Source organism: Sceloporus occidentalis, unplaced genomic scaffold (assembly GCF_023333645.1).
Source record: "Sceloporus occidentalis isolate IW3139 unplaced genomic scaffold, rSceOcc1.0.p SCAF_4, whole genome shotgun sequence".
Classification (NCBI taxonomy): domain Eukaryota; kingdom Metazoa; phylum Chordata; class Lepidosauria; order Squamata; family Phrynosomatidae; genus Sceloporus; species Sceloporus occidentalis.
In genome coordinates, this window is record NW_028316984.1 from 201591594 (window position 1) to 201618685 (window position 27092).

General features: G+C 54.8%; 2 protein-coding genes and 1 non-coding gene across 7 annotated transcripts; 1 reads left to right on the top strand and 2 right to left on the bottom strand.

The window, feature by feature from the left end:
* Positions 1 to 658: 658 nt before the first annotated feature.
* On the bottom strand, positions 659 to 13319 carry LOC149315317 (leucine-rich repeat protein 1-like). 5 transcript variants are annotated; one of them, XM_089522960.1, is made up of 4 exons: positions 12911 to 13319; positions 4512 to 4610; positions 3346 to 4073; positions 659 to 2237 (listed from the first exon to the last, which is right to left on the bottom strand). In XM_089522960.1, exons 2-4 carry the CDS (start codon positions 4551 to 4553, stop codon positions 1985 to 1987), a joined length of 1023 nt encoding a protein of 340 aa, XP_089379086.1. In that variant the 5' UTR covers positions 4554 to 4610; positions 12911 to 13319; the 3' UTR covers positions 659 to 1984. The 5 variants fall into 5 exon arrangements, with proteins under 5 accessions (XP_089379086.1, XP_089379085.1, XP_089379083.1 ...); XM_089522959.1 differs by lacking the exon at positions 12911 to 13319 and adding an exon at positions 6324 to 6526 and having other exon boundaries at positions 4512 to 4664; XM_089522957.1 differs by lacking the exon at positions 12911 to 13319 and adding an exon at positions 5930 to 6157.
* Positions 13035 to 13331, bottom strand: LOC149315318 (signal recognition particle RNA). The gene has a single exon (XR_016281174.1).
* Positions 13332 to 13695: 364 nt separating this feature from the next.
* On the top strand, positions 13696 to 25752 carry LOC149315319 (small ribosomal subunit protein uS14-like). The gene is made up of 3 exons (XM_089523644.1): positions 13696 to 13837; positions 13952 to 14051; positions 25551 to 25752. Exons 1-3 carry the CDS (start codon positions 13776 to 13778, stop codon positions 25650 to 25652), a joined length of 264 nt encoding a protein of 87 aa, XP_089379770.1. The 5' UTR covers positions 13696 to 13775; the 3' UTR covers positions 25653 to 25752.
* The last annotated feature ends 1340 nt before the right edge of the window (positions 25753 to 27092 follow it).

Sequence of the window (27092 nt, forward strand, 5' to 3'; positions counted from 1 at the left end):
TGCTAGATGGATAGACTCAATATTAAGAAGCTCATGGATATTACTTCGCAGGACCTGAGCAGAGGCTGACATCGACTTGAGGCCAGTTACCAACAAATACTGTGTCTGCTGTGTGGAGTGAGAGAACATAGGGGCCCATAGCCCCCTCCCCAAATGTGACACCATTCAGAAAGCCCACCACCACATTCCCTCCTTTAGTGACCAGAAAACAATAAAATTGTTTGAATGAAATAAAAGTAATGCATCCTCATTATTTGTTAGTGTTTCCTTCGTTGTCCTTAAACGTACCTCTTTCTGAAGAAGACACTTTATTCCCATTTTGTTGTTGTGTGCCTTCGCTTAAATCAAGGAAAGCTCAGAATGAAACTGGCCATAAGATGAATTCAGCTCTGGTTCTGACCACATACTTCTAGTTTCTTAATAGGTTCAGACATTATATTCTTTAGTTTCAAGTCTTATTCACTATATGCAGGGTGGTGGCTCTTAGGACTCTAAAACAAATCAAACCCAGTTATGTCATATAAAAGGCCACCGAAGAGATAAATGCTGCTGCTACTCCTTGTTTCTACAGAGCCCCATTTTACATGGGATTAATGCAACAATAATCTCAGTGAATCTGTAAACTACTCCAGAATCTTTATGAATGTATTTATTTTATTTTATTAATAGAAGGAGAAGATTTCAATAGAGCTGCACAGAATGCTAATCAATAAATCAGTTCCCAAGTACCTTGCTGGCAAAATCTGTATTACCAGGAGCCCTGTCTCTTCACATCCCTGCATAACACATTCTGCGGACTAAAGTTACAATTTCTGGACACGAACACCCACTCGCAAATGCATTTTATACTCAGGAAATTAGCTTGTTCGTGCAAACTTCATAATCTGAAGTGACATTTACAGTACATGCTACAGTACATGACATTACAGTTCTCTAGCATGTAGAAAGTTTTGCATCAATATGTCAGTGAACAGTGATGGTGTGCATTTAAGACAAACTATCAAAAATGCAAAGGTATAAAAATTGCTCAAATGTTTGCACTGTTAACAATTTTAGAAGTAGCACCATGTTCAAGGATTACTTCTTCAACTATGCAAAAATATCCTGGGTTTTTTTTAAAGACCAAATTCTGCTGCTGTGCAAATAACATGTCTTCTTGTTCTAAGCCAGCTGAGCTTCTAAACATATTTTGGAGATTGTTTTAACTCTGACAACACTACTGAGAATTTCCTTAAAAAAGAAAGAAAGAAAGATGATCAGTTCTTATATGGAAGAATAAAAGTCATTCTTTTTGAGGCCTAACCTCTTTACCAGTCAAAGCATCATTTAAGCAGTGATAAGGAAACACATCCTTGTCATCAAGAACAGAACCTGAAGCCCTCAATAATTCTGACAGGCAAAAAACAGCTTCAGGGAGGAGAACATAGACCAGGATTAGGCAAAGGCAACCCTCCAGATGTTTAACTGTACTTCTCAACCTTCCTTACCACTGGCTTGGGCTGATGGGAGGGGAAGTCCAACAGTATCCAGAGGGCCGCACTTAGGAAAACATGGCATCTCTCCTAATTCAAGCCACATTCCGTTGAAAAGCCAAGCTTCCTTTCCTTCCTCTTTTTGGATAATGAAAAAGGCAAAGCAAGTGATAAGATTACTGTTCTCTTGACTAATCACACAGTCTGCCTAGTACTGCCTCCTTGCGTCTGGAGATCCCCGAGTTAGTGAAGCTTCTGAAATCCCATGTAATGGTTCCTTAAAGCAAGGGTGTATAACCTTTAGGGTCGCCAAGGGCCACAAGTGATGTTGGCCTGTGGACCACAAACATACATGTGAGATCACATGCTAACACAAGCAGTGATTCTTTTGATTTGGAAGGGAGCAGAAGGCCTTCTCTCCTCCCATTCCGTTAACCATGTGTAAGGAAACAGGAGGATTCTATAGTATCAGCCAGGCAGCACTTGAGCATCCTGGAAGGCTAGATATATGGTCACCGGATGCTTTGCAGATGTCTGTCCAGAAACTGGGAGTAGCAAGTCAGAGAACAGAAGCAGCAGAGTAAGGGGGCCTCTGTGCCACCCATGTTATCAACTAGGACAACTGTGTGGGCCACATTGTGCAGATTCATGGTCACTGTTGTCTGAATGAAGCAGCTCAAACAGGCGCGTCCACACTGACAGGTCTTCGCCATGTCCAGATCAATGCAGAGGTGAGAAGGGAGGGTGTGGTGGTCGTAGGGCATCCTACAAAAGAACCAGGACCAGAAGTGAATATACTGATCCTGTTAGGAAGAGTCAGTTCTCTGAAACACTAAATTAAACACAGAACCCTGAACTACACAGCCATAGGCAGCACTGACAGCATTTTGACTTGTCCCCCCTCCCCCTAGATACTGTAATCCAGACTAAGCTGAAAAGCATCCAGTACTTTCCCAGAGAAATAAAAAAAAAAAACCCTCTCCATTGGATAAACACTTACATCACAGCTTTAAAAAGATGTAAGAACGCACACCATACAAAGAAAGGAAAGCAAGTGAAGCATTCTGTCAACATTGTTCATATTACAGCAGTTATAAAATGGATGGGACTTATTTGTAGCCCTCCAGAGATTCCTGGACAGCAACTCACGAGAGTCCTACCCAGCACAGCCAAAGGTGAGGAATGTTGTGAGTTGCTGTTCAACATCTGGAAACCCACAGGATCCCCTCCTTCTTGCTGTGTGCTTTCAAGTCGTTTCTGACTTCTGGAGACCTTCCTCTGAGGCTGAGAGTGTGTAACTTGCCCAAGGTCACCCAGCCGGTTTCTATGGCTGTACAGTGATTTGAATCCTGGCTTCCCTGAATCATAGTCCAGTGCTCAAATTACTATACCATGCATGCTCTAGACTCTACCACTAGACTATCACTAGAAAACTACTCTCTAGGAAACATAAAACCTGCCCAGTCTTACTTGTTATCTAGCACAGTACTGTTTACTGCACATTCAGTCAGTTCTCAAGTTATATGTGATCCTTGGACACTCTGTTTGCAGCTGCAAAGTTGCCCTACTCTCCAGAGATATGGCTCTGGACTGCTGTGGGGAGGACCAGGAAAAAGCCTCTCCTCAAGAACAGTATTCTGGATCAGGACTGCAGGAGTGAGAGGTATAGGCAAAAGATAGTGTAAATTTTCAGAAAGCTTTACAATATGCATCGCCTTTATCCAGGAGAATTACCTATTTTCCTCTCACCACTATTGCTCATCACAGTTATTAACCATCCCAGTTTAAAACAGTTCTTAAAATTGGGGTGGGGGAATTTGAAGTGAAATATGTTATCATTCCTGGGGTTGTGAGTCAGTCTGTCCACCTTTACCTGTAATGGACTATTGCTCTTGCAGCACATTCTAATAAAGTCAGTGGGACTTCCAGATGCATTTCAGGAAGCAGAGGTGTGGGCTGCTCAAAAGGATTGCCAAATAAATCCAGGCTCTCGAGGGTGAGTTTTGCAAACTCACTAGGCAAAAACGGGAGCTTATTACGAGCCACTGACAAGAAGCGGAGCTGGCTCAGCTGGCCGATCTTGAATGGCAGCCGGATGAGGTGGTTGTCATCCAACTTCAGGTGAACGAGTTCCCGCAACTGGCAAAACTGTGCTGGAAGTGCTCTGATCTTGTTCTGGCTGAGATCCAGGGACTGGAGTGACTTTCGGAGGGTAGAGTTGCACAGAGCTACACTGAATGACTCCAGGTGATTGTCCTGAAGGTTGAGTTCCTGAAGGCACATGAGGTCCCCGATAGTTGCAGGAAGATTTTTAATCCGGTTGTGGCTCAGGTCCAGTTTCCGGAGGCTTTTTAGGCAAAGCATGCGCATATCGACACGGGCCAGTTTACAGTAGGAGGCTTGGAGATGCTCTAAGGAGTATGGGAAGTTTCGGGTTAAAGGATAATCCTTCTTTGAAGTGATGGTCATTTTTGTCTTTGGTTTCTCAACTTCGGAAGCTTTTGCTGGGATCAAAGCAGAGAGCGGTAATGTTTCCTCATTAGTACCTTGGTGAGCCAGCTTCACTGCAGACAGGAAGGTCTTCAGCTGGCTCACATTTGCCTGCAGCCAAAATGACATACAAAGATTGTCAACAAGTGCAGTACTTTTTGGAGGACAAAGGCAAGATTTAAATCCAGTGAAATAAATAAATGGGGAAAAAGGCACTTGGAGAATACATTCTCCGATCAGTTTAAGAAATTGGTCCTATAATGACTACAAAAGAGACATATGTGCCCCCCCATCATCATCATTTACTATAAGATGGTCAAGAAGCTCCTGCTTTCTTCTCGATTTTTAATTGTCAAGGCAATGAGCCAGTGGACTTTCCTTGACTGCTGAATCCAAACCACAACAAACCAGCCCCAGATGCTCCACCTGGAATAAATGTGGGTATCTTTCTTCAAATGGGGCTGCCCTGAAAATCGCCCTGAACTAGGCAAGCACAAATCACTGCTCTGCACACAGAGGACACAGCTGTTGCCTCAGGCGTGATCCTACCTTGCTGAGATGGACATCCACCGCTGGTTCTTTCAGCCTCATGGTGGCTTTTCCTTCTTCCACAAACTTGGTGAAAAGGTGCTCTACATTCTCTCTCAGCTGTTTTCAAGGAAAGGAACACAATAGATCCATGAGTCTACAAACAAACATGCCCTGCAGAAAGCAAAACAAACAAGCAATGTATAAGAATAGCACAGTCTTAGGGATTACTACCAGATGCTGAAGCCACTCCCAAAGGGGGGAAGGCAGCTCCTCCTCATCCCATTCACTTTGTAAAGCAGGGTGAGCAGCTGCCAGAGCTCCCAGGGGACCCTGAACTCTGCACCCCTGCAGCTGTTTTGTTTTGTGGGCCAGTGCTGGAGACAGTCGAGCCGCAGGGAACACCAGCCTGATTCGGCAAAGCCATTCGTACACTGTAAAGTTCTCCACTCACCGGAAGCAAAGGCTACCTTATCTCTCTCTACCATTCCCTCAGAGACCACAGGGCAATACAGCGGGCCCTTGGTATCCGCTGGGGCTTGGTTCCAGGACCCCCTGTGGATACTGACATCTGTGGATGCTCAAGTCCCATTCAACACAATGGGGGAGTAGAATGGCGTCCCTCATATAAAATGGCAAAATCAAGGTTTGCTTTTTGGGTTTTAAAACACATTTCCAAGCAGCAGATGCAGAACCTGTGGATGTGACCCTATGATCCCTGTCTGCCCCTGAGAGGAGGAAACAGGCAGCCCGCTTAAAACCCTTTGGGAAGAGCATTCAGTGTGAAGGATGGTAAAACCCTGGCCAGAGACACAAGAAGGCAGTGGCCGCAGTGCCTCCCAGGCCCCCTCTCCCTGCTCCTCAGGCAGGGCCCTTCCTTCCACCGGAGCCACAAGGCCCTCTCCTGGCAAGGGGTCGCGAGGCACACTTTCATGGTGCGCTGGCTCCTGCATGGCAGAAGGGGGCTGGGCTCAGGGCTGACCTAAGCCCCCAGGACTGTTGCTAGGCCCTGTCAAAGGGAGAGCTTTGGAGGAGGCTTCCTGTGCGGCTGAAGCGGGTCGGACTGCATGGCCTCTTGGGCCTCCTCCAACTCCAGGATGCGATGATCCTATGGCTGAAGCCAGAGAGAGCCAGTGTCTTGGTGGCCTGAGCAATGGACTCTGACCCTGGAAACCTATTGGGCAAATCACTCTCTCAGCCTCAGAGCAAGCCTTGCCACGAAAGCCGCCTTAGGGTCGAAAACAAGGCACCCAGCAGCAGCAGCAGCAGCAGCAGCAGCGTGGCTTAAACCAGTGCTGCCCATCCTTTGCTCCTCTCTAGCTACTTCGGACTCCGTTTCCCAGAATCCTTGACTATCGGCCGAGGAGGCTGAGGCTTCTGGGAGATGAAGTCCGGGGGGAAACACCCGGGGGCCTCTTCTTTCTCCTGCCGCCGCCGACCTGGTACTTGGATCCGGGGCGGTGTCGGGCGGTGCTGACCAGGAGCCAGACCCCGGCAGCTCCGGGCGGCCTCCCGAGGGAGAGCAGGGCCCTGACGGCGCGCCCCGGGCCCCGGAGCCCCGCCGAGGGCAGCAGCCGGCTGGCCACCGCCGCCTCGCACTGCAGGCGCATGGCCCTCTCCCTCCGGCGCCTCTTCCCGGCCCTCGAACCCGGCGCCGCTTTCCCGCCTCCTGCGCGCGCAGCCCCTCTGCGCCACTTCCGCTCCCAACTCTATGGTTCCATGCCAGCTTCCGCTCGGGGTCCTTCTCAGCCAGAGCGGGCGGCCCTTCGTTGGGGTCGTCTATCTCACTGCCTGATGGAAACGCGCCTCCCTCGCCTCCCTCCTCATTCCGACCCGTTTCTTAGGTCTCTTTCCCCCGAAGGATGTATCTGCGCTGCAGAAGTAGTCAGGGGCGGCGCCGCATTAACTGCCACGGAATTAACTGCTGTGGAATTCTGGGAATGGCAGTTTGTTGTGGCGCCGGGGCACATTAACTGCCACGGCTCTGTGCTGTGGAATTCTGGGAACGGTACTTTCTGAGACATTTAGCCTTCTCTGTCAGGACAGCCCTAGTTCCACAACAAACTACGAACCCCAGAGCCTTGAGCCTTTGTTTTCCCTTTCAAGACAGTTTACCACACAGGTGACAAAAAAACCACACACTCACAGCTAAAAAGCAATTACAATAATAAAAGAGGGTTTTTAATTAGTCAGAAGCAAAGAAGAATAAAAAATAGTAGGGAGATCTGGATCAGGAAAAAGAAACACGAAGTAGCTGGGCCTCTGATAGGTTTTTGTGAAGCCAGCAAGTGTTCGTTGCAAAGACATTTTCCATCAGGAAGGCTGAAGAAAACAGACTCACGCTACTAAGCATAACAGACCCAGAACCAGAGGAACCATGGTCTAAAGCCAGGGACATAATGAAAGAAGAAGGCAGACAGACACTTTCAATAAACAAAAAGAAAGGGGGGGAAACATGGGTGATAGGAAAAAACGCCACAAGCAATAAAGAAAAGAAGAGAAGAAAAACAAAAGGGAGATAGGCACAAACTAAGAACTATGAATGCAACAGAACAACGGCTTGCATGGAAAGATAAGGAAAATTACTACAATGACCAATGCAGAGAAACAGAAGACAACAACAATAAGGGAGGAACAAGAGATCTATTCACAAGATCTGGGAAATCAAAGGAAAATCCAAGCCAAGGACCGGGATGCTCTATGGCAATAAAAATAACATAATTCAGGACCAGGAAAGAATAAAAAAAAGGTTAGATGCAAGACACAGAAGAATTATACTAAAGGTATGACAAAATGAAGGACACACAGAAAGAAGAGCCACATGAAGATGAACCCCAGGCTCTAAAAAGAGAAATGGAAACTGCAGTAAGAGAAATAGCGAAGAACAAATCACCAGCAACAGATGATATTCCCATTGAACTGCTGCAATCCACCCTGACAGAGTCAAGTGCTAACCAACATGTTTCAGCAGATATGGAAAACAACAGGATGGCCAACAGATTGGAAGTGATCAATATACATCAACAAAAAGGGACACTGAAGAGACTACAGCAACTATAGAAATATAGCACTGATCTCCCACGCAAGCAAAATCATGCTCAAAATTTTGCAACATAGACTCCAACAATAGGGAGGGCAGCAGCCCCAGGGCTGGTGACTGTGAGTGGCTTAAGGCTTTGGAGAGGGGCCTTCACTCCTTTCCTGGAGATGAGATGAGGAAATGACCCTTTCCAGAGGTGAAGCCATCCCTGCTTCCTGCCTGCAGTGATGGCCAATGGGCTTTTGGGGGATGAGGGAGAGTGGGTTTAGGAAGAAAGAGGCTGAGACTGGACTGTCCATGGCGCCTTTGAAGAGGAGCACCAGTAGGAGCAGGCTGTAGGCCACCTCCTTCGTCAGGTCCTTGTCAGCTTTCCTGGCATTCATCACTAACTGTCCAAACAAAGTGAAGGCGCTGCCTTTCCTGGAGAGAGGAGAGAAATGCATGGCAAGAAGGGCACAGGGAATCCACACCGGGTCAAGTGTGTGGGAGCCACACTGTCCTCTGGCACATCAGGAGACCCCTTCATCAGGAGACTCCACCATCAAATGCTAGAGTGTTCATCCAGGGGCCTCGAGGAGGGCAGCGGCCCCAGGGCTGGCGAGGGTGAGTGGCTCGACACTTCCGAGAAGGGTCTTCTCTGGGGATGCCAAATGATCCCTTTCAGAGGGGACTTTCAGATGAGGTTCAGACTTCCTGCCTGCAGGGATGGCCAATTGGCTTTCGGCGGATGAGGGGGAGTGGGTCTGGGAAGAAAGAGGCTCTGGCTGGACTTGAAGTGACAGGGCTGGGGAGTGAGAGTGGATCAAGGCACCCTGCCCTTTGGTCTGCCTGTCCTGGCCCCTCTCCAATGTGGAAAGACTCTCTGGGGGATGGTTCCCCCCACGCCTGTGTTCAAGACAAAGGCCGAAACTGTAGTATCACCCCAATGACCGCAAAGTGCTCCATTATCTGTTTTTCAAACCAGTATATTATTACTATTACTATTATTATTAAAATACATATCAAGAATGGGCAAGTCTGCAGTACTGCAGCCAGTTTACCAGCATTTTCCTGATCTAAGGAAACCTTCTGTTCACAATATTTGGAAGGAATTAGATGTAAGTTAACAACCAAGATGTCAGTGTTTGGGGTTTGTTTGTTTTTCACATCTCCCCTTAATTTTTCCTGTTACATTGTCTTTCTCCGTTCCTTTACATTACCTATTTTTTATCTGTAGAATTTGCAATATAAAATTCATTAGCTACTTCAGGACTCAAATCATGTATTTGATTAAAATTAATATGTCAAATCAATGAACCACTTTGCACTAACTTATTTAATTCTAAGGTCCAAAACACACTGTGGAAATAATCCAGTTTAAGATCAGTTTAACTGCCATACCTCGGTGCTAGGGAATTCTGGGAAATGTAGTTTCGTGAGACATTTAGCCTTCTCTGTCACAGAGCTCTGGTGCCACAATAAACTACAATTCCCAAGATTTCCTAGCAGTGAGCCAGTGCAGTGGCCTCAGACTGCAAAATCACACTTCTTGCTAAACAAGGCTTATCCCTCTTGCCAACCTCCATGCCCTCTCCTCAGTTTTCTTTCATAGCTTTGTCAGTTGTCCAGGACAACATTCCTACATTTATCTAATCTGAGCACTACTTTCTGCCCTCCAACTGTCCAAGTTTGGCAGGAACAGTCCTTGATCCAGACACTATACTTCTATTGATGCAGCCTAAAATCGCATTCAGGGGCCACAGCCAGCATGGCCTGAGGGACCTCCTCCTGCCGACAACTCAGCTGTCTTGGATGGTGGCTTCTGGTCATTTAGGGTCCAAAATGTCCAGAGCGCCAAAGGTTCCCTGCCCCATCGAGAGCCCTTCAGCAACCAAGAAAGAAGCTCTTGCAAAGGTGCTACTAGATGCTTTTGCATTTTAATGCAAGTGGACAATATACAGTTATGTTCATTTTGCAGAGAAACATATGAGACGGTGAACTGAAGCCTACGCTTCCCTTTGGTATTTGGAGAAGGCCCACAGTGCCTTAGGGCTGTTCTGAAAGCCCTGCAGTGCCACCTTCCACCGCTGGTGGCGCCCTCGAGCGCCGCCTCCTTCTTCCGGCTCTTGAGCGCCCTCTGCGGGACGCACTGGGGAATTTCCCGGCGTTTGGGCGGCAGTACCGGCGCTGGCCAGCAGGAGCCGCCACAGAGAGAGCGGTTTTCGCGGAGGAAGAAGCTGCAGCTCTCTGAAAATAAGCCCTTCTGTCCGGGGAAAAGCATAGCCACCAATGGCAGCGTAGAAGTGTAGGTTCCTGATTCCAAGGGGGTCTTTTCCACTTAAAACTGTAAGAAGAGTCCAAAGACAAAAGACCACTGGAAGGATTTTGTATAGGCACATCATCATCTTCAGCACCATCATCAAAACTGATGTTATGGCTGTGGGGGATCCCATCCAACAGAATGGAAACTGTTGAAACTTTCTCTTTGGACCGCAAGTCCCAGAATCCCCGAGTGGGTATTCCTCCCCACATACACACATCTCCAAATTCTACCTTTCAATATCTACGCTCCGACTGTGAGGTTGGTTAGTCCAAAGTCTAGCAGAACTTGGGTCTGAGTTGGACTGCAACTCCCAGAATCCCTGACTAGAGATTCCTCTCTCCCCACCTTCCCCAAAACCCATCTTTCCGACTCTCAAGTGGATGTTCGTTCTTGGCATATCTAGGCTCTCTATATCTGCCTGCAGAGAAGAGAAGGACCAGGAGGGACCCAGGGATGGTGAGGGAGCCCCATGGGCCTCCCAGTCCTCCTGTGGCCCCTTCCTTCCAGGGGTTCCTGGGACCCTCCTCTTCCTCTCTGCTAAGGAAGGAAGGAAGGAAGGAGGGAGGGAATAATAATAATAATAATAATAATAATAGATTTTATTTTTATCCCGCTTTTCTGCGATGATCAAAGCGGCTTACAGATTAAAATTCAACATAAAAATACATACATATCAATAAAAACAATGTAAAAATATCATATTAAAAACTATTACACAGCCAGCTTGGTTGAACTGATCCAAAAACATTGCAAAAATCGTTACACAATAGGGGGAGAGGGCATAATATCCCATCTCATGGGGGAAAGCTTGGTGAAAGAAAAAGCTCTTAAGGTTCTTTCTGAAAAGGTCCAGGGAGGTGGTGGAACGGAGCTCATCGGGAAGGTTGGTCCACATTTTTGGGGCCAAGATGGAAAAGGCCCTTTGCGAGGTCGCCACATATTGCGCAGTTAGGACCTTCAGCAGATTCTTCCCGGCTGACCTGAGTGTGCGGGGCGGATTATATGGGGGGAGGTGGTCCTCCAAGTACCCTGGGCTCAAACCATTTAGGGCTTTATAGGTAATTACCAACACCTTGTATTGGGCCCGGAAGCGAATAGGCAGCCAATGGAGATCTTTTCAGATAGGTGTTATATGGTCTGCCCTGGAACATCCAACGACCAATCTCACAGCCATGTTCTGCACTAATTGAAGCTTCTGGGTTTGGTACAAGGGTTGCCCCATGTAGAGCGCATTACAGAAATCCAATCGAGAGGTTACCAGAGCGTGTACTAGTTTCAAGGTCCCCCCGGTCCAGGCAGGGTCGCAGCTGGCGTATCAGCCAAAGCTGGTAACAAGTGCTTCTGACCGTCGTATCCACCTGAGATGTCAGTTGGAGCGACAAGTCCAGAAGCATCCCCAAACTATGAACTGAGTCCTTCAGGAGGAGAATGAGCCGATTCAGGACAGGTGGGCAAATTTCACCACCTGGACCAGGAGAACCTATCACTAGTACTTCTGTTTTCTCTGGATTCAAACTGAGTTTGTTTTCCCTCATCCAGCCCATTACTGACTCCAAGCAGGCATTTAGAGGAGAGATGCCATCCCTAGTCACTGCATCAGTCAGAGACACAGGCGCGTTACAGACCGCTGAAAAGCGGTGTCCTGCACCCGCCCCTTTCCCCGACGGATCGAGGCCTCAGCAGCCAGAGTGGCGATCTGCCTCTTTCCAGGCTACGGGGAAGCAGCAAAAGGCCACTTCCCTGAGGCCTGGAAAGGGGTGTCTTTGGGGCTTCAAGCCACAAGGACACCCCGCAGTGGCGGGGAGGAGGAGAAAGGGGGGCCCCTTTCTCCCTTGCGTCGCTGGGCGCAGCCATCTAAAGGCACAGCAATGTAAGACCTACCTGCTCCGATGAAAGGGTGCACTAAGTGCTCTCGCACAGTGCAATTGTGTCATGTCTGTGCCACCTCGTTTGGAGGCGGCGCGTTCGTGACGCCATCATGGCGGCCCCCATGTAGATGGGGCGCCGCCATCTTGTATGTCCTCAGGACGTATTAGGCTTGGGGGCGTCAAGAAGTGACGCCCCTTTTTAAACCTAGGACATCCTGAGGACGTCCCTTATGGTGGTTTGTAAGGCGCCACAGAGAAACATATTTGGGTGTCATCAGCATACTGATAACACCGCGCCCCGTATCTCTGGATGATCTCTCCTAGCAGTTTCATGTAAATGTTAAAGAGCATGGGGGACAGAATGGCTCCTTGAGGGACACCAGATGTAAGTGCCCTCTTAGCGGAGCAAACGTCCCCCAGCTGCACCATCTGGAATCTGCCTGAGAGGTAGGAACGGAACCACTGGAGCACAGTGCCTCCGATACCCAACTCCCTCAGGCGTTGCAGAAGGATACCATGGTCAGTGGTATCGAAAGCCGCTGAGATGTCCAAAAGCACTAACAGGGACACGCTTCCCCTGTCCATGCCCAGACGGAGATCATCGACTAAGGCGACCATGGCAGTCTCAACTCCATAGCCCGCCCGGAAGCCAGCTTGAAATGGGTCTAGAAAATCAGTTTCATTCAAGATCCCTTGAAGCTGGAAGGGTCTCCATCATCCGCGGAACCAGAGCCAGCGTTTCCCTCTCTAGTCTCCCCATCCCTTCCTCCGCCGGAGTTCTCGCTCGCCCTCTGCTGGCGGAGGAGGGGAAATTCCCGGCGTTTCCCTGCACTTCCCAAAAAGGCCATCAGGAGTCGCTGCGGAGGAGGAGGAAGAAAGGGAGCCCAAAGGAGCAGGGAGGAGGGGGGACCTCGATCCCTCCTTATTGATAACTGCACAAAGTCCACAAAGGCAGGCACTGGGACCCCCCAAAGGAGACTCCGGGTCTCCCTCTCACCTGCCCCCCCCCGCGGGCACTGGCTGTCCCCCAATTTCAACCCACCCCTTAAAAAGGAAGGGGGACCCCTAGCTATCAGAACGTGAGGCTGGTGGGACAGAGGTATTCCCATGGGGGAAAGGGATTCCCCTTGTGGGAGTGGGGGTCCTGCCTTCCTTGGCCCCCCAGAATAAAGGGGGATCCCCCATAGCCCATGCCTACAAGGGTACAGACCTGGTGCGGCTGTGTGGCCCAGGCTGTTGGGGCACAGCTCTTCTTATGGGGGAAAGGGGCTCCCTTGTGTGAGTGGCCCCCCAGAATAGTAATAAAGGGAGATCCTCGTCCATAAGCCAAAAGGTAGAGCGCCGGTGCGGCTGTGTCGCCGAGGCTGGTGGGGCGGGCCTATTCACGGGCGCGGTCCCACTACTGATCGGCGCGGGAGCTTTGACCTGCTCCGTCTCCGACCTGGGCCGGTTCACCCCTCCTTAGGCAACCTGGCGGCCCCCGGCTCCCCGGGGCTCCCCATATTGACGCCGGACTTAGTGCGGACACCCGATCGGCATAGCCCCCGCCGGCCCAGAACTCCTCGGCTCAAGACGGCCCGGCGCTCAGCCTCCCCGCAGCGGGATTACAGGCGCGCGCCACCACGCCCGGCTGGAAAACTGAGCGGCAGACAGAGTACTAGAAGGAGAGGAGGCGTGACGTCACAAAAGGAAACACGCCCACGGACACGCCTACTCCGTAGAGAGAAATCCAGAGGGGAGGGGCACAGGGGAAAGGATACACGCCCACCGTCACGCCCCCTCCTCCTCCCATTCCCAGGGGCTCAGGAGGTGCCTGAAGGGAAGAGGCGGGGCCTAGACTGTGACGTCAGCTCCCGGGGCGGAGCAGAGTGGTTAGTAGAAGGCGCCTCAAGCGAAGGGGCGGGGCCTCGAGCGTGACGTCACCGCGTCTCCATTCCGGAACGTGCGCAGTGGCGAGTGCCTGGGGGCGTGGCCTGTTCTGCGCGTGCGCAGTCCTTCCCGGCCTTTCTCTCTCTCCCTCCTGAGCCGAGCGCAGGGCTCCTTCCGCGTCCTCTCCGTTCCTCCCTTCCTTCGCCATGGGCCACCAGCAGCTCTACTGGAGCCACCCGAGGAAGTTCGGCCAGGGCTCCCGCTCCTGGTGGGTCCCTTTCCCTTTCCCTTTCCCTTGGGCATGATTATGGGGAGGAGAAGGGGGGTCTGGTTCTCGTGTGAAGGGCCTGACACGTGTCTGTCTCTCTGTCCCTCCGCTCAGCCGCGTCTGCTCCAACCGCCACGGCCTCATCCGCAAGTACGGCCTCAACATGTGCCGCCAGTGCTTCCGCCAGTACGCCAAGGACATCGGATTCGTCAAGGTCCGGAAGGGGAAGCAGGGAGGCAGGACTACAGCGCCCATCGTCCCCTGGGAGGGGGGCCCCAGGGGACCCTCTTTGCGGGGAAGGGGTCGCACACCGAGGGACTGCAGCCCCCATCGTCCCCTGCCTTCTCCCGCAGAGGAGGGAGGGAGGAGGAAAGGGGGCGCCCCTAGACATTTAAGGAGGACCCCTGGGGCCCTTCTTTGAGGGAAGGAAGGGGTGGCACACTGAGGGACTGCAGAGCCCATCGTCCCCTGCCCTCTCCCGCAAAGGAGGGAGGAAGAAAGGGGGCGCCCCTAGACAGTTAACGAGGACCCCTGGGGCCCTTCTTTGAGGGAAGGAAGGGGTGGCACACTGAGGGACTGCAGAGCCCATTGTCCCCTGCCCTCTCCCGCAGAGGAGGGAGGGAGGAGGAAAGGGGGCGCCCTGGAGAGTTAAGGAGAACCCCTGGAGCCCTTCTTTGGGGGAAGGAAGGGGTGGCACACTGAGAGACTGCACAGCCCATCGTCCCCTGCCCTCTCCCGCAGAGGAGGGAGGGAGGAGGAAAGGGGGCGCCCTGGAGAGTTAAGGAGAACCCCTGGAGCCCTTCTTTGGGGGAAGGAAGGGGTGGCACACTGAGAGACTGCACAGCCCATCGTCCCCTGCCCTCTCCCGCAGAGGAGGGAGGGAGGAGGAAAGGGGGCGCCCTGGAGAGTTAAGGAGGACCCCTGGAGCCCTTCTTTGGGGGAAGGAAGGGGTGACACACTGAGAGACTGCAGAGCCCATCGTCCCCAGCCCTCTCCCGCAGAGGAGGGAGGAGGAAAGGGGGCGCCCCTAGACATTTAAGGAGGACCCCTGGGGCCCTTCTTTGAGGGAAGGAAGGGGTGACACACTGAGAGACTGCAGAGCCCATCGTCCCCTGCCCTCTCCCGCAGAGGAGGGAGGGAGGAGGAAAGGGGGCGCCCTGGAGAGTTAAGGAGGACCCCTGGAGCCCTTCTTTGGGGGAAGGAAGGGGTGGCACACTGAGGGACTGCAGAGCCCATCGTCCCCTGCCCTCTCCCGCAGAGGAGGGAGGGAGGAGGAAAGGGGGCGCCCTGGAGAGTTAAGGAGAACCCCTGGAGCCCTTCTTTGGGGGAAGGAAGGGGTGGCACACTGAGAGACTGCAGAGCCCATCGTCCCCTGCCCTCTCCCGCAGAGGAGGGAGGGAGGAGGAAAGGGGGCGTCCCTAGACATTTAAGGAGGACCCCTGGGGCCCTTCTTTGAGGGAAGGAAGGGGTGGCACACTGAGGGACTGCAGAGCCCATCGTCCCCTGCCCTCTCCCGCAGAGGAGGGAGGGAGGAGGAAAGGGGGCGCCCCTAGACATTTAAGGAGGACCCCTGGGACCCTTCTTTGAGGGAAGGAAGGGGTGACACACTGAGAGACTGCAGAGCCCATTGTCCCCTGCCCTCTCCCGCAGAGGAGGGAGGGAGGAGGAAAGGGGGCGCCCCTAGACATTTAAGGAGGACCCCTGGGGCCCTTCTTTGAGGGAAGGAAGGGGTGACACACTGAGAGACTGCAGAGCCCATCGTCCCCTGCCCTCTCCCGCAGAGGAGGGAGGGAGGAGGAAAGGGGGCGCCCTGGAGAGTTAAGGAGGACCCCTGGAGCCCTTCTTTGGGGGAAGGAAGGGGTGGCACACTGAGGGACTGCAGAGCCCATCGTCCCCTGCCCTCTCCCGCAAAGGAGGGAGGGAGGAGGAAAGGGGGCGCCCCTGGACAGTTAAGGAGAACCCCTGGGGCCCTTCTTTGAGGGAAGGAAGGGGTGGCACACTGAGGGACTGCAGAACCCATCGTCCCCTGCCCTCTCCCGCAAAGGAGGGAGGGAGTCTTCCCTGGGCAGACGAGGGAGGGAGGGAGGAGGAAAGGGGGCGCCCCTGGAGAGTTAAGGAGGACCCCTGGAGACCTTCTTTGGGGGAAGGAAGGGGTGGCACAATGAGGGACTGCAGAGCCCATCGTCCCCTGGGAGGGGGGCCCCAGGGGACCCTCTTTGGGGGGAAGGGGTCACACACCGAAGGACTGCAGCCCCCATCGTCCCCTGGGAGAGGGGCCCCAGGGGACCCTCTTTGGGGGGAAGGGGTCACACACCGAGGGACTGCAGCTCCCATCGTCCCCTGCCCTCTCCCGCAGAGGAGGGAGGGAGGAGGAAAGGGGGCGCCCCTAGACAGTTAAGGAGAACCCCTGGGGCCCTTCTTTGAGGGAAGGAAGGGGTGGCACACTGAGGGACTGCAGAACCCATCGTCCCCTGCCCTCTCCCGCAAAGGAGGGAGGGAGTCTTCCCTGGGCAGACGAGGGAGGGAGGGAGGAGGAAAGGGGGCGCCCTGGAGAGTTAAGGAGGACCCCTGGAGCCCTTCTTTGAGGGAAGGAAGGGGTGGCACACTGAGGGACTGCAGAGCCCATCGTCCCCTGCCCTCTCCCGCAGAGGAGGGAGGGAGGAGGAAAGGGGGCGCCCTGGAGAGTTAAGGAGAACCCCTGGAGCCCTTCTTTGGGGGAAGGAAGGGGTGGCACACTGAGGGACTGCAGCCCCCATCGTCCCCTGCCCTCTCCCGTAGAGGAGGGAGGGAGGAGGAAAGGGGGCGCCCTGGAGAGTTAAGGAGAACCCCTGGAGCCCTTCTTTGGGGGAAGGAAGGGGTGGCACACTGAGAGACTGCACAGCCCATCGTCCCCTGCCCTCTCCCGCAGAGGAGGGAGGGAGGAGGAAAGGGGGCGCCCCTAGACATTTAAGGAGGACCCCTGGGGCCCTTCTTTGGGGGAAGGAAGGGGTGACACACTGAGAGACTGCAGAGCCCATCGTCCCCAGCCCTCTCCCGCAGAGGAGGGAGGAGGAAAGGGGGCGCCCCTAGACATTTAAGGAGGACCCCTGGGGCCCTTCTTTGAGGGAAGGAAGGGGTGACACACTGAGAGACTGCAGAGCCCATCGTCCCCTGCCCTCTCCCGCAGAGGAGGGAGGGAGGAGGAAAGGGGGCGCCCTGGAGAGTTAAGGAGAACCCCTGGAGCCCTTCTTTGGGGGAAGGAAGGGGTGGCACACTGAGGGACTGCAGCCCCCATCGTCCCCTGCCCTCTCCCGCAGAGGAGGGAGGGAGGAGGAAAGGGGGCGCCCTGGAGATTTAAGGAGAACCCCTGGAGCCCTTCTTTGGGGGAAGGAAGGGGTGGCACACTGAGAGACTGCAGAGCCCATCGTCCCCTGCCCTCTCCCGCAGAGGAGGGAGGGAGGAGGAAAGGGGGCGTCCCTAGACATTTAAGGAGGACCCCTGGGGCCCTTCTTTGAGGGAAGGAAGGGGTGGCACACTGAGGGACTGCAGAGCCCATCGTCCCCTGCCCTCTCCCGCAGAGGAGGGAGGGAGGAGGAAAGGGGGCGCCCCTAGACATTTAAGGAGGACCCCTGGGGCCCTTCTTTGAGGGAAGGAAGGGGTGACACACTGAGAGACTGCAGAGCCCATTGTCCCCTGCCCTCTCCCGCAGAGGAGGGAGGGAGGAGGAAAGGGGGCGCCCCTAGACATTTAAGGAGGACCCCTGGGGCCCTTCTTTGAGGGAAGGAAGGGGTGACACACTGAGAGACTGCAGAGCCCATCGTCCCCTGCCCTCTCCCGCAGAGGAGGGAGGGAGGAGGAAAGGGGGCGCCCTGGAGAGTTAAGGAGGACCCCTGGAGCCCTTCTTTGGGGGAAGGAAGGGGTGGCACACTGAGGGACTGCAGAGCCCATCGTCCCCTGCCCTCTCCCGCAAAGGAGGGAGGGAGGAGGAAAGGGGGCGCCCCTGGACAGTTAAGGAGAACCCCTGGGGCCCTTCTTTGAGGGAAGGAAGGGGTGGCACACTGAGGGACTGCAGAACCCATCGTCCCCTGCCCTCTCCCGCAAAGGAGGGAGGGAGTCTTCCCTGGGCAGACGAGGGAGGGAGGGAGGAGGAAAGGGGGCGCCCCTGGAGAGTTAAGGAGGACCCCTGGAGACCTCCTTTGGGGGAAGGAAGGGGTGGCACAATGAGGGACTGCAGAGCCCATCGTCCCCTGGGAGGGGGGGCCCAGGGGACCCTCTTTGGGGGGAAGGGGTCACACACCGAAGGACTGCAGCCCCCATCGTCCCCTGGGAGAGGGGCCCCAGGGGACCCTCTTTGGGGGGAAGGGGTCACACACCGAGGGACTGCAGCTCCCATCGTCCCCTGCCCTCTCCCGCAGAGGAGGGAGGGAGGAGGAAAGGGGGCGCCCCTAGACAGTTAAGGAGAACCCCTGGGGCCCTTCTTTGAGGGAAGGAAGGGGTGGCACACTGAGGGACTGCAGAACCCATCGTCCCCTGCCCTCTCCCGCAAAGGAGGGAGGGAGTCTTCCCTGGGCAGACGAGGGAGGGAGGGAGGAGGAAAGGGGGCGCCCTGGAGAGTTAAGGAGGACCCCTGGAGCCCTTCTTTGAGGGAAGGAAGGGGTGGCACACTGAGGGACTGCAGAGCCCATCGTCCCCTGCCCTCTCCCGCAGAGGAGGGAGGGAGGAGGAAAGGGGGCGCCCTGGAGAGTTAAGGAGAACCCCTGGAGCCCTTCTTTGGGGGAAGGAAGGGGTGGCACACTGAGGGACTGCAGCCCCCATCGTCCCCTGCCCTCTCCCGTAGAGGAGGGAGGGAGGAGGAAAGGGGGCGCCCTGGAGAGTTAAGGAGAACCCCTGGAGCCCTTCTTTGGGGGAAGGAAGGGGTGGCACACTGAGAGACTGCACAGCCCATCGTCCCCTGCCCTCTCCCGCAGAGGAGGGAGGGAGGAGGAAAGGGGGCGCCCCTAGACATTTAAGGAGGACCCCTGGGGCCCTTCTTTGGGGGAAGGAAGGGGTGACACACTGAGAGACTGCAGAGCCCATCGTCCCCAGCCCTCTCCCGCAGAGGAGGGAGGAGGAAAGGGGGCGCCCCTAGACATTTAAGGAGGACCCCTGGGGCCCTTCTTTGAGGGAAGGAAGGGGTGACACACTGAGAGACTGCAGAGCCCATCGTCCCCTGCCCTCTCCCGCAGAGGAGGGAGGGAGGAGGAAAGGGGGCGCCCTGGAGAGTTAAGGAGAACCCCTGGAGCCCTTCTTTGGGGGAAGGAAGGGGTGGCACACTGAGGGACTGCAGCCCCCATCGTCCCCTGCCCTCTCCCGCAGAGGAGGGAGGGAGGAGGAAAGGGGGCGCCCTGGAGATTTAAGGAGAACCCCTGGAGCCCTTCTTTGGGGGAAGGAAGGGGTGGCACACTGAGAGACTGCAGAGCCCATCGTCCCCTGCCCTCTCCCGCAGAGGAGGGAGGGAGGAGGAAAGGGGGCGTCCCTAGACATTTAAGGAGGACCCCTGGGGCCCTTCTTTGAGGGAAGGAAGGGGTGGCACACTGAGGGACTGCAGAGCCCATCGTCCCCTGCCCTCTCCCGCAGAGGAGGGAGGGAGGAGGAAAGGGGGCGCCCCTAGACATTTAAGGAGGACCCCTGGGGCCCTTCTTTGAGGGAAGGAAGGGGTGACACACTGAGAGACTGCAGAGCCCATTGTCCCCTGCCCTCTCCCGCAGAGGAGGGAGGGAGGAGGAAAGGGGGCGCCCCTAGACATTTAAGGAGGACCCCTGGGGCCCTTCTTTGAGGGAAGGAAGGGGTGACACACTGAGAGACTGCAGAGCCCATCGTCCCCTGCCCTCTCCCGCAGAGGAGGGAGGGAGGAGGAAAGGGGGCGCCCTGGAGAGTTAAGGAGGACCCCTGGAGCCCTTCTTTGGGGGAAGGAAGGGGTGGCACACTGAGGGACTGCAGAGCCCATCGTCCCCTGCCCTCTCCCGCAAAGGAGGGAGGGAGGAGGAAAGGGGGCGCCCCTGGACAGTTAAGGAGAACCCCTGGGGCCCTTCTTTGAGGGAAGGAAGGGGTGGCACACTGAGGGACTGCAGAACCCATCGTCCCCTGCCCTCTCCCGCAAAGGAGGGAGGGAGTCTTCCCTGGGCAGACGAGGGAGGGAGGGAGGAGGAAAGGGGGCGCCCCTGGAGAGTTAAGGAGGACCCCTGGAGACCTCCTTTGGGGGAAGGAAGGGGTGGCACAATGAGGGACTGCAGAGCCCATCGTCCCCTGGGAGGGGGGGCCCCAGGGGACCCTCTTTGGGGGGAAGGGGTCACACACCGAAGGACTGCAGCCCCCATCGTCCCCTGGGAGAGGGGCCCCAGGGGACCCTCTTTGGGGGGAAGGGGTCACACACCGAGGGACTGCAGCTCCCATCGTCCCCTGCCCTCTCCCGCAGAGGAGGGAGGGAGGAGGAAAGGGGGCGCCCCTAGACAGTTAAGGAGAACCCCTGGGGCCCTTCTTTGAGGGAAGGAAGGGGTGGCACACTGAGGGACTGCAGAACCCATCGTCCCCTGCCCTCTCCCGCAAAGGAGGGAGGGAGTCTTCCCTGGGCAGACGAGGGAGGGAGGGAGGAGGAAAGGGGGCGCCCTGGAGAGTTAAGGAGGACCCCTGGAGCCCTTCTTTGAGGGAAGGAAGGGGTGGCACACTGAGAGACTGCAGAGCCCATCGTCCCCTGCCCTCTCCCGCAAAGGAGGGAGGGAGGAGGAAAGGGGGCGCCCCTGGACATTTAAGGAGGACCCCTGGGGCCCTTCTTTGAGGGAAGGAAGGGGTGGCACACTGAGGGAGTGCAGAACCCATCGTCCCCTGCCCTCTCCCGCAAAGGAGGAAGGGAGTCTTCCCTGGGCAGACGAGGGAGGGAGGGAGGGAGGAGGAAAGGGGGCGCCCTGGAGAGTTAAGGAGGACCCCTGGAGCCCTTCTTTGAGGGAAGGAAGGGGTGGCACACTGAGAGACTGCAGAGCCCATCGTCCCCTGCCCTCTCCCGCAAAGGAGGGAGGGAGGAGGAAAGGGGGTGCCCCTGGACAGTTAAGGTGGACCCCTGGAGCCCTTCTTTGGGGGAAGGGAAGGGGTGGCACACTGAGGGACTGCGGCCCCCATCCTCCCCTGCCCTCTCCCGCAGAGGATGGAGGGAGGAGGAAAGGGGGCGCCCCTAGACAGTTAAGGAGGAAACCTGGACCCCTTCTTTGGGGGAAGGGAAGGGGTGGCACACTGAGGGACTGCAGCCCCCATCGTCCCCTGCCCTCTCCCGCAGAGGAGGGAGGGAGGAGGAAAGGGGGCGCCCCTAGACAGTTAAGGAGGACCCCTGGGGCCCTTCTTTGAGGGAAGGAAGGGGTGGCACACTGAGGGACTGCAGAACCCATCGTCCCCTGCCCTCTCCCGCAAAGGAGGGAGGGAGTCTTCCCTGGGCAGACGAGGGAGGGAGGGAGGAGGAAAGGGGGCGCCCCTGGAGAGTTAAGGAGGACCCCTGGAGACCTTCTTTGGGGGAAGGAAGGGGTGGCACAATGAGGGACTGCAGAGCCCATCGTCCCCTGGGAGGGGGGCCCCAGGGGACCCTCTTTGGGGGGAAGGGGTCACACACCGAAGGACTGCAGCCCCCATCGTCCCCTGGGAGAGGGGCCCCAGGGGACCCTCTTTGGGGGGAAGGGGTCACACACCGAGGGACTGCAGCTCCCATCGTCCCCTGCCCTCTCCCGCAGAGGAGGGAGTGAGGAGGAAAGGGGGCGCCCCTAGACAGTTAAGGAGAACCCCTGGGGCCCTTCTTTGAGGGAAGGAAGGGGTGGCACACTGAGGGACTGCAGAACCCATCGTCCCCTGCCCTCTCCCGCAAAGGAGGGAGGGAGTCTTCCCTGGGCAGACGAGGGAGGGAGGGAGGAGGAAAGGGGGCGCCCTGGAGAGTTAAGGAGGACCCCTGGAGCCCTTCTTTGAGGGAAGGAAGGGGTGGCACACTGAGAGACTGCAGAGCCCATCGTCCCCTGCCCTCTCCCGCAAAGGAGGGAGGGAGGAGGAAAGGGGGCGCCCCTGGACATTTAAGGAGGACCCCTGGGGCCCTTCTTTGAGGGAAGGAAGGGGTGGCACACTGAGGGAGTGCAGAACCCATCGTCCCCTGCCCTCTCCCGCAAAGGAGGAAGGGAGTCTTCCCTGGGCAGACGAGGGAGGGAGGGAGGGAGGAGGAAAGGGGGCGCCCTGGAGAGTTAAGGAGGACCCCTGGAGCCCTTCTTTGAGGGAAGGAAGGGGTGGCACACTGAGAGACTGCAGAGCCCATCGTCCCCTGCCCTCTCCCGCAAAGGAGGGAGGGAGGAGGAAAGGGGGTGCCCCTGGACAGTTAAGGTGGACCCCTGGAGCCCTTCTTTGGGGGAAGGGAAGGGGTGGCACACTGAGGGACTGCGGCCCCCATCCTCCCCTGCCCTCTCCCGCAGAGGATGGAGGGAGGAGGAAAGGGGGCGCCCCTAGACAGTTAAGGAGGAAACCTGGAGCCCTTCTTTGGGGGAAGGGAAGGGGTGGCACACTGAGGGGACTGCAGCCCCCATCGTCCCCTGCCCTCTCCCGCAGAGGAGGGAGGGAGGAGGAAAGGGGGCGCCCCTAGACAGTTAAGGAGGACCCCTGGACCCCTTCTTTGGGGGAAGGAAGGGGTCGCACACCGAGGGACTGCAGAGCCCATCGTCCCCTGCCCTCTCCCGCAGAGGGGGGAGGAGAAAAGGGGGCGCCCCTGGAGAGTTAAAGAGGACCCCTGGAGCCCTTCTTTGGGAGAAGGAAGGGGCCACACACCGAAGGACTGCAGCCCCCCATCATCCCCTGCCCTCTTCCGCACAGGAGGGGGGGAGGCTTCCCTGGCCAGACAAGGGAGGGAGGGAGGAGGAAAGGGGATGCCCCTGGAGAGTGTTACAGCTTCGGGGGACCCTGGGCCCGACTCCACAAAAAAGAAGGCTCCGCAGGGAGCTTCCTGGCTAAGGACCCCCTGGGGCCCTTCTTTGAGGGAAGGGAGGGATCGCACACTGAGGGACTGCAGCCCCCATCATTCCCTGCCTTCTCACGCAGAGGAGGGAGGAGGAAAGGGGGCGCCCCTAGACAGTTAAGGAGGACCCCTGGAGCCCTTCTTTGGGGGAAGGAAGGGGTGCCATACTGAGAGACTGCAGAGCCCATCGTCCCCTGCCCTCTCCCGCAAAGGAGGGAGGGAGGGAGGGAGGGAGGAGGAAAGGGGGCGCCCCTAGAGAGTTAAAGAGGACCCCTAGAGCCCTTCTTTGGGGGAAGGAAGGGGCCGCACACTGAAGGACTTCAGCTCCCATCGTCCCCTGCCCTCTCCCGCAGAGGAAGCAGGGAGGAGGAAAGGGGGCGCCCCTGAAGAGTTAAGGAGGACCCCTGGAGCCCTTCTTTGGGGGAAGGGAAGGGGTGGCACACTGAGGGACTGCAGAGCCCATCGTCCCCTGCCCTCTCACGCAGGGGAGGTGCTCAGGGAGGGGGAACTGCAGCCAGGGAGCTCCCTGTGGAGCCTTCTTTTTTTTTGGGGGGGGGGGGGTTCCAGGGTTCTTGCATGCTGCAACACCCATCATCCCCTGCCATTCATGTGAGGGGAGGGGGTTCTCCGCTCTGCTCACACAAAACACAGAGCCCTCCTTCCGCCCCTGTAGAAGCCTGGCCAAGGGACCTTGCCTCCCTCTAGGAGTGGACTTTGGATGAGGCTCCTAGTGGGGGAGGTCAGGGTGGCTGCTTGGCTGTAGCTGGACTCCAAAGCCCCTTGTCCCCTTTCCTCCCTTCCAGGGGACAGAGGGGATTGCAGGCAGCCATACAACAGGGGATGCCCCCGCTCTGCCCTGTCCCTTCACACACATTCGCAACCCACCCCCAAAAGCTCAGTCCAAAGTCCCTCTCCTGGAGCGGGAGCAGGAATGGCAGCCCTTGGGCATCTCTGCCTTGGTCTCCTCAGGGGTAGGGCTGGTGGGGGGCTCATCCTACAGAGCCATGCCCAGGCCTCCCAATGGAGGGGAGCACGGAGAGGGCAGCGGGGGTCTTCTTTTTGTGAAACCAAAGGGGCTTCAGCTGGTATGGCTATGGAGAAAAAGAAAAGCCACAACAACAAGAAGAATGAGCCTCCAGTGCCCACCTTCTGAAAACACCTCAACCATAGAATCACAGTTGGAAGAGGCCCCAAGGGCCATCCAGCCCAACCTCCTGCAGCACAAAGCAAGCATGTCCCCTCCTCAATATGACATCCCTTCAAATATTTAAACAGGACTATCATATCACCTCTTAACCTTCTCTTCTCCAGGCTAAACATCCCCAGCTCCCTAAGGCGTTCCCTCATAGGGCATGGTTTCCAGGCCCTTCACCATTTTAGTTGCCCTCCTTTGGACATGCTCCAGTTTCTCATTGTCCTTTTTGAATTGTGGTGCCCAGATCTGGACACAATATTCCAGGTGGGGGCCTGGAATACTCTCCCCTCCTCACCCCTATAGAGAACGTTTCTAAAGCTGCCTGCTTTCTGGGTTTTGCATTCAGCTGGGGATATTGATTGGTTTTGAGCCTAGCTCTGTACCTTGGCGCTCAAAACAGACTAGCCATGTTAATCTGGACCAGTACACAAAGGGATCCCGGGGCACCTTTGAGACTATGGAGATTACTGCAGTATGCTCTTACTGTGCTGCTGTTCCACTTTTATGGGACACGGTGGCTTAGTGGTTAAGACACCAGTTCTAATGATCAGCAGTTTGAGGCCCCAAGTGCCAGAGGATGGGTGACCTCCCATCACTAGTCCCAGCTTCCGCCAGCCTAGCAGTTTGAAAGCATGTAAAAGGGCAAATAAATAAGTGCCACTTTGGTGGGAAAGTAAACAGCACTCATGCTGGCCCTAGGACCACAAAGTCATCTTTGAACAATGGTGACTCTTTTGTCTTAGTAACGGAGATGAGCACCACCTCTAAAGTTTGTTGTGACTAGACAGTCATGTCAAAGGGAATCCTTTACCTTTTATTCCACTTCTGCTGCTCAGACCTGCCTCCTGTGGCATATCTGGGATTTGCAGTTTAGAAAGGGGCATATTAGAATTCCTGAACAGAGAGCTCTTAGGCCTCACTGAACTACAAACCCCAGAATGCTACAGGAGGCACTCAGAGCAGTAAAAGTGAAATAACACCACTACAAAGAGTGCGGTATGGTAATCCCCTAACTGATGGAAGAGAAGGAGAGATGGGTAGCATAAGCTTTCCATGCATCTGATGAAGGGGACTTGGTCTACCAAAGCTGCTTCCTGCAATTGGTTAGTCTCAAAGGTACTTTGAGATCCCTTGGCAGGACCAGAAGAGCAGGAAAATGAGAGATGTACTCTGGTGTTTTTATGGAGCAAAGTGTCGCTAAGCATGCAATTTTTAAAAGGGGGCTTTATATTTGTCCTGCTGATGCGTTTCAGGGAAAACTCTTCTTCTGGTTCTCTTTTTTTGGATTCAACACTAGAAACTCTGGCTACAGAAAACAGAAGAATCAGCTCGTGAAAAAGGGTTTTCCCAAAACCTGTCAGCAGGACAAACAAAAGCCTTTTTTAACAACATCATGATTTACATGAGGGAGTACATCTCCCAGAACCAGAAGCCCCAGTTAGTGGGTCTATTTCAATGGGTTGTGCAACAGGAGAAAGATAGGCCTCAGCTCCTAAGAACAATAGATTGACAATCTTTGTCCTTTCCTCCAGTTGGACTGCCTGGTCGTCTGCAGAAACAGCTGCCAAGCCTTGCCATGGAAGGACCAGCCTGTGGAGGTGGTACACAGCCGTGTGATCTATGGAGGCATGTGAAGCGGTTGGCAGACCTGGAGGACTTCTTCAGATGAACATCTCTAGCTGTACATGCTGTTGTATACATACACAATAAATATGAAAACATGGTTTTGTTTAACATGGTTTCAAATCCAATAATTGCTCTTTTTAATTTGACAGAGGATGAGAAACCTAAGTGATGTACTGTCACCCTTCTAATTTCCGGTAGAAAAAAAGTGATTCATTTTCTGTGTTCTTAATTAAAAACGGTTCTGCTCAGATGTCTCTGATAACAGGAAACAGGTTCCATTTAAGAGAGTTGCATTTGTTGTGTGCCTTCAAGTCATTTCCAATCATGGTGACCCCTATCATGAGGTTTTCTGGGGCTGAGAGAGTGTGATTTGCCCAAGGTCACACAGTGGGTCTCCATCGCCAAGCAGGGAAATGAACCCTGATCTCCAGAGCCCTAGTCCTACTCTCAAACCACTAGGCCATGCTGGCTCTCGAGAGTTTCATAGCCTCAAAGATACTGGTATTAAATTAAATATGAACCAGTGTGGCATAGTGGTGTCAGTATAGGAGTATGACTAGATCAGGGTTCAGATCCTGGCTTGTTCACGGAAATTCACTGGGTGGCCTTGGGCAAGCCACACTCTCAGCCTCAGAGGATGGCAATGGCAAACTCCCCTCTGAAGAAAGGTGCCAAGAAAAACTCATAATGGGGTTGTCTTATGGTCACCATAAGTCAGAAATGATTAGACATAAAACAACAATTAAATTTCTGCCTAATTTTTTTGATCCTGGCAGACTTGCTCATTGTTGCTAGCTAATGTTTCAAATTTATTATTTGCATAGGCAATACTCGACATCACATCTCATTCTGGGGGGGGGGGGAATGGCATACAAATTAAAGGCAAATGTTTTTATCAGTGGAGTTGGGAATATCGGTTTGGGAAAGGATGGTGTGAGAAATGTGGATTCTCCTCAGCTGCTGTCCTTTTGTGGGAGTACAGGCTTCTCTCTTGACTGCTTAGATCCAGGTGGGCCTAATGGCCATGGGGGATTGTGTGACCTGTACATAGGCTTCCTTTGGGTAAAGGAGAGACTTGTCTTCTAATGTGGGCCATTTTCCTGGCAAGGGGAATGGAGGGAGATGATTAATGCCCTTCAGTAAGGAAGAGGGTCTCATTTCTCCCTCTTGGGGGAAAAACTTTACCCTCACCTGCAGCCAATTCAGTGTGCAGCACTTGCAAAAGCAGTTTCAGTGGCAGCTGTTTCCTTGTTGGGTAAACCATGAAGAACATTTTCTGCCACAAGCAAGGGGAATGCTGACAGGTGGGTTGACTTTCCTTGGCCCATTTTCACATTCCAGCCTAAACACTTGTTTAGGCCTTCAAGTGGTGCCAGAGTGACCAGATTTCTTTTTCGCAGCCCATCTTTCTTGCTGGCTCGACAAAATGGTTGCAACACACAGAGCTA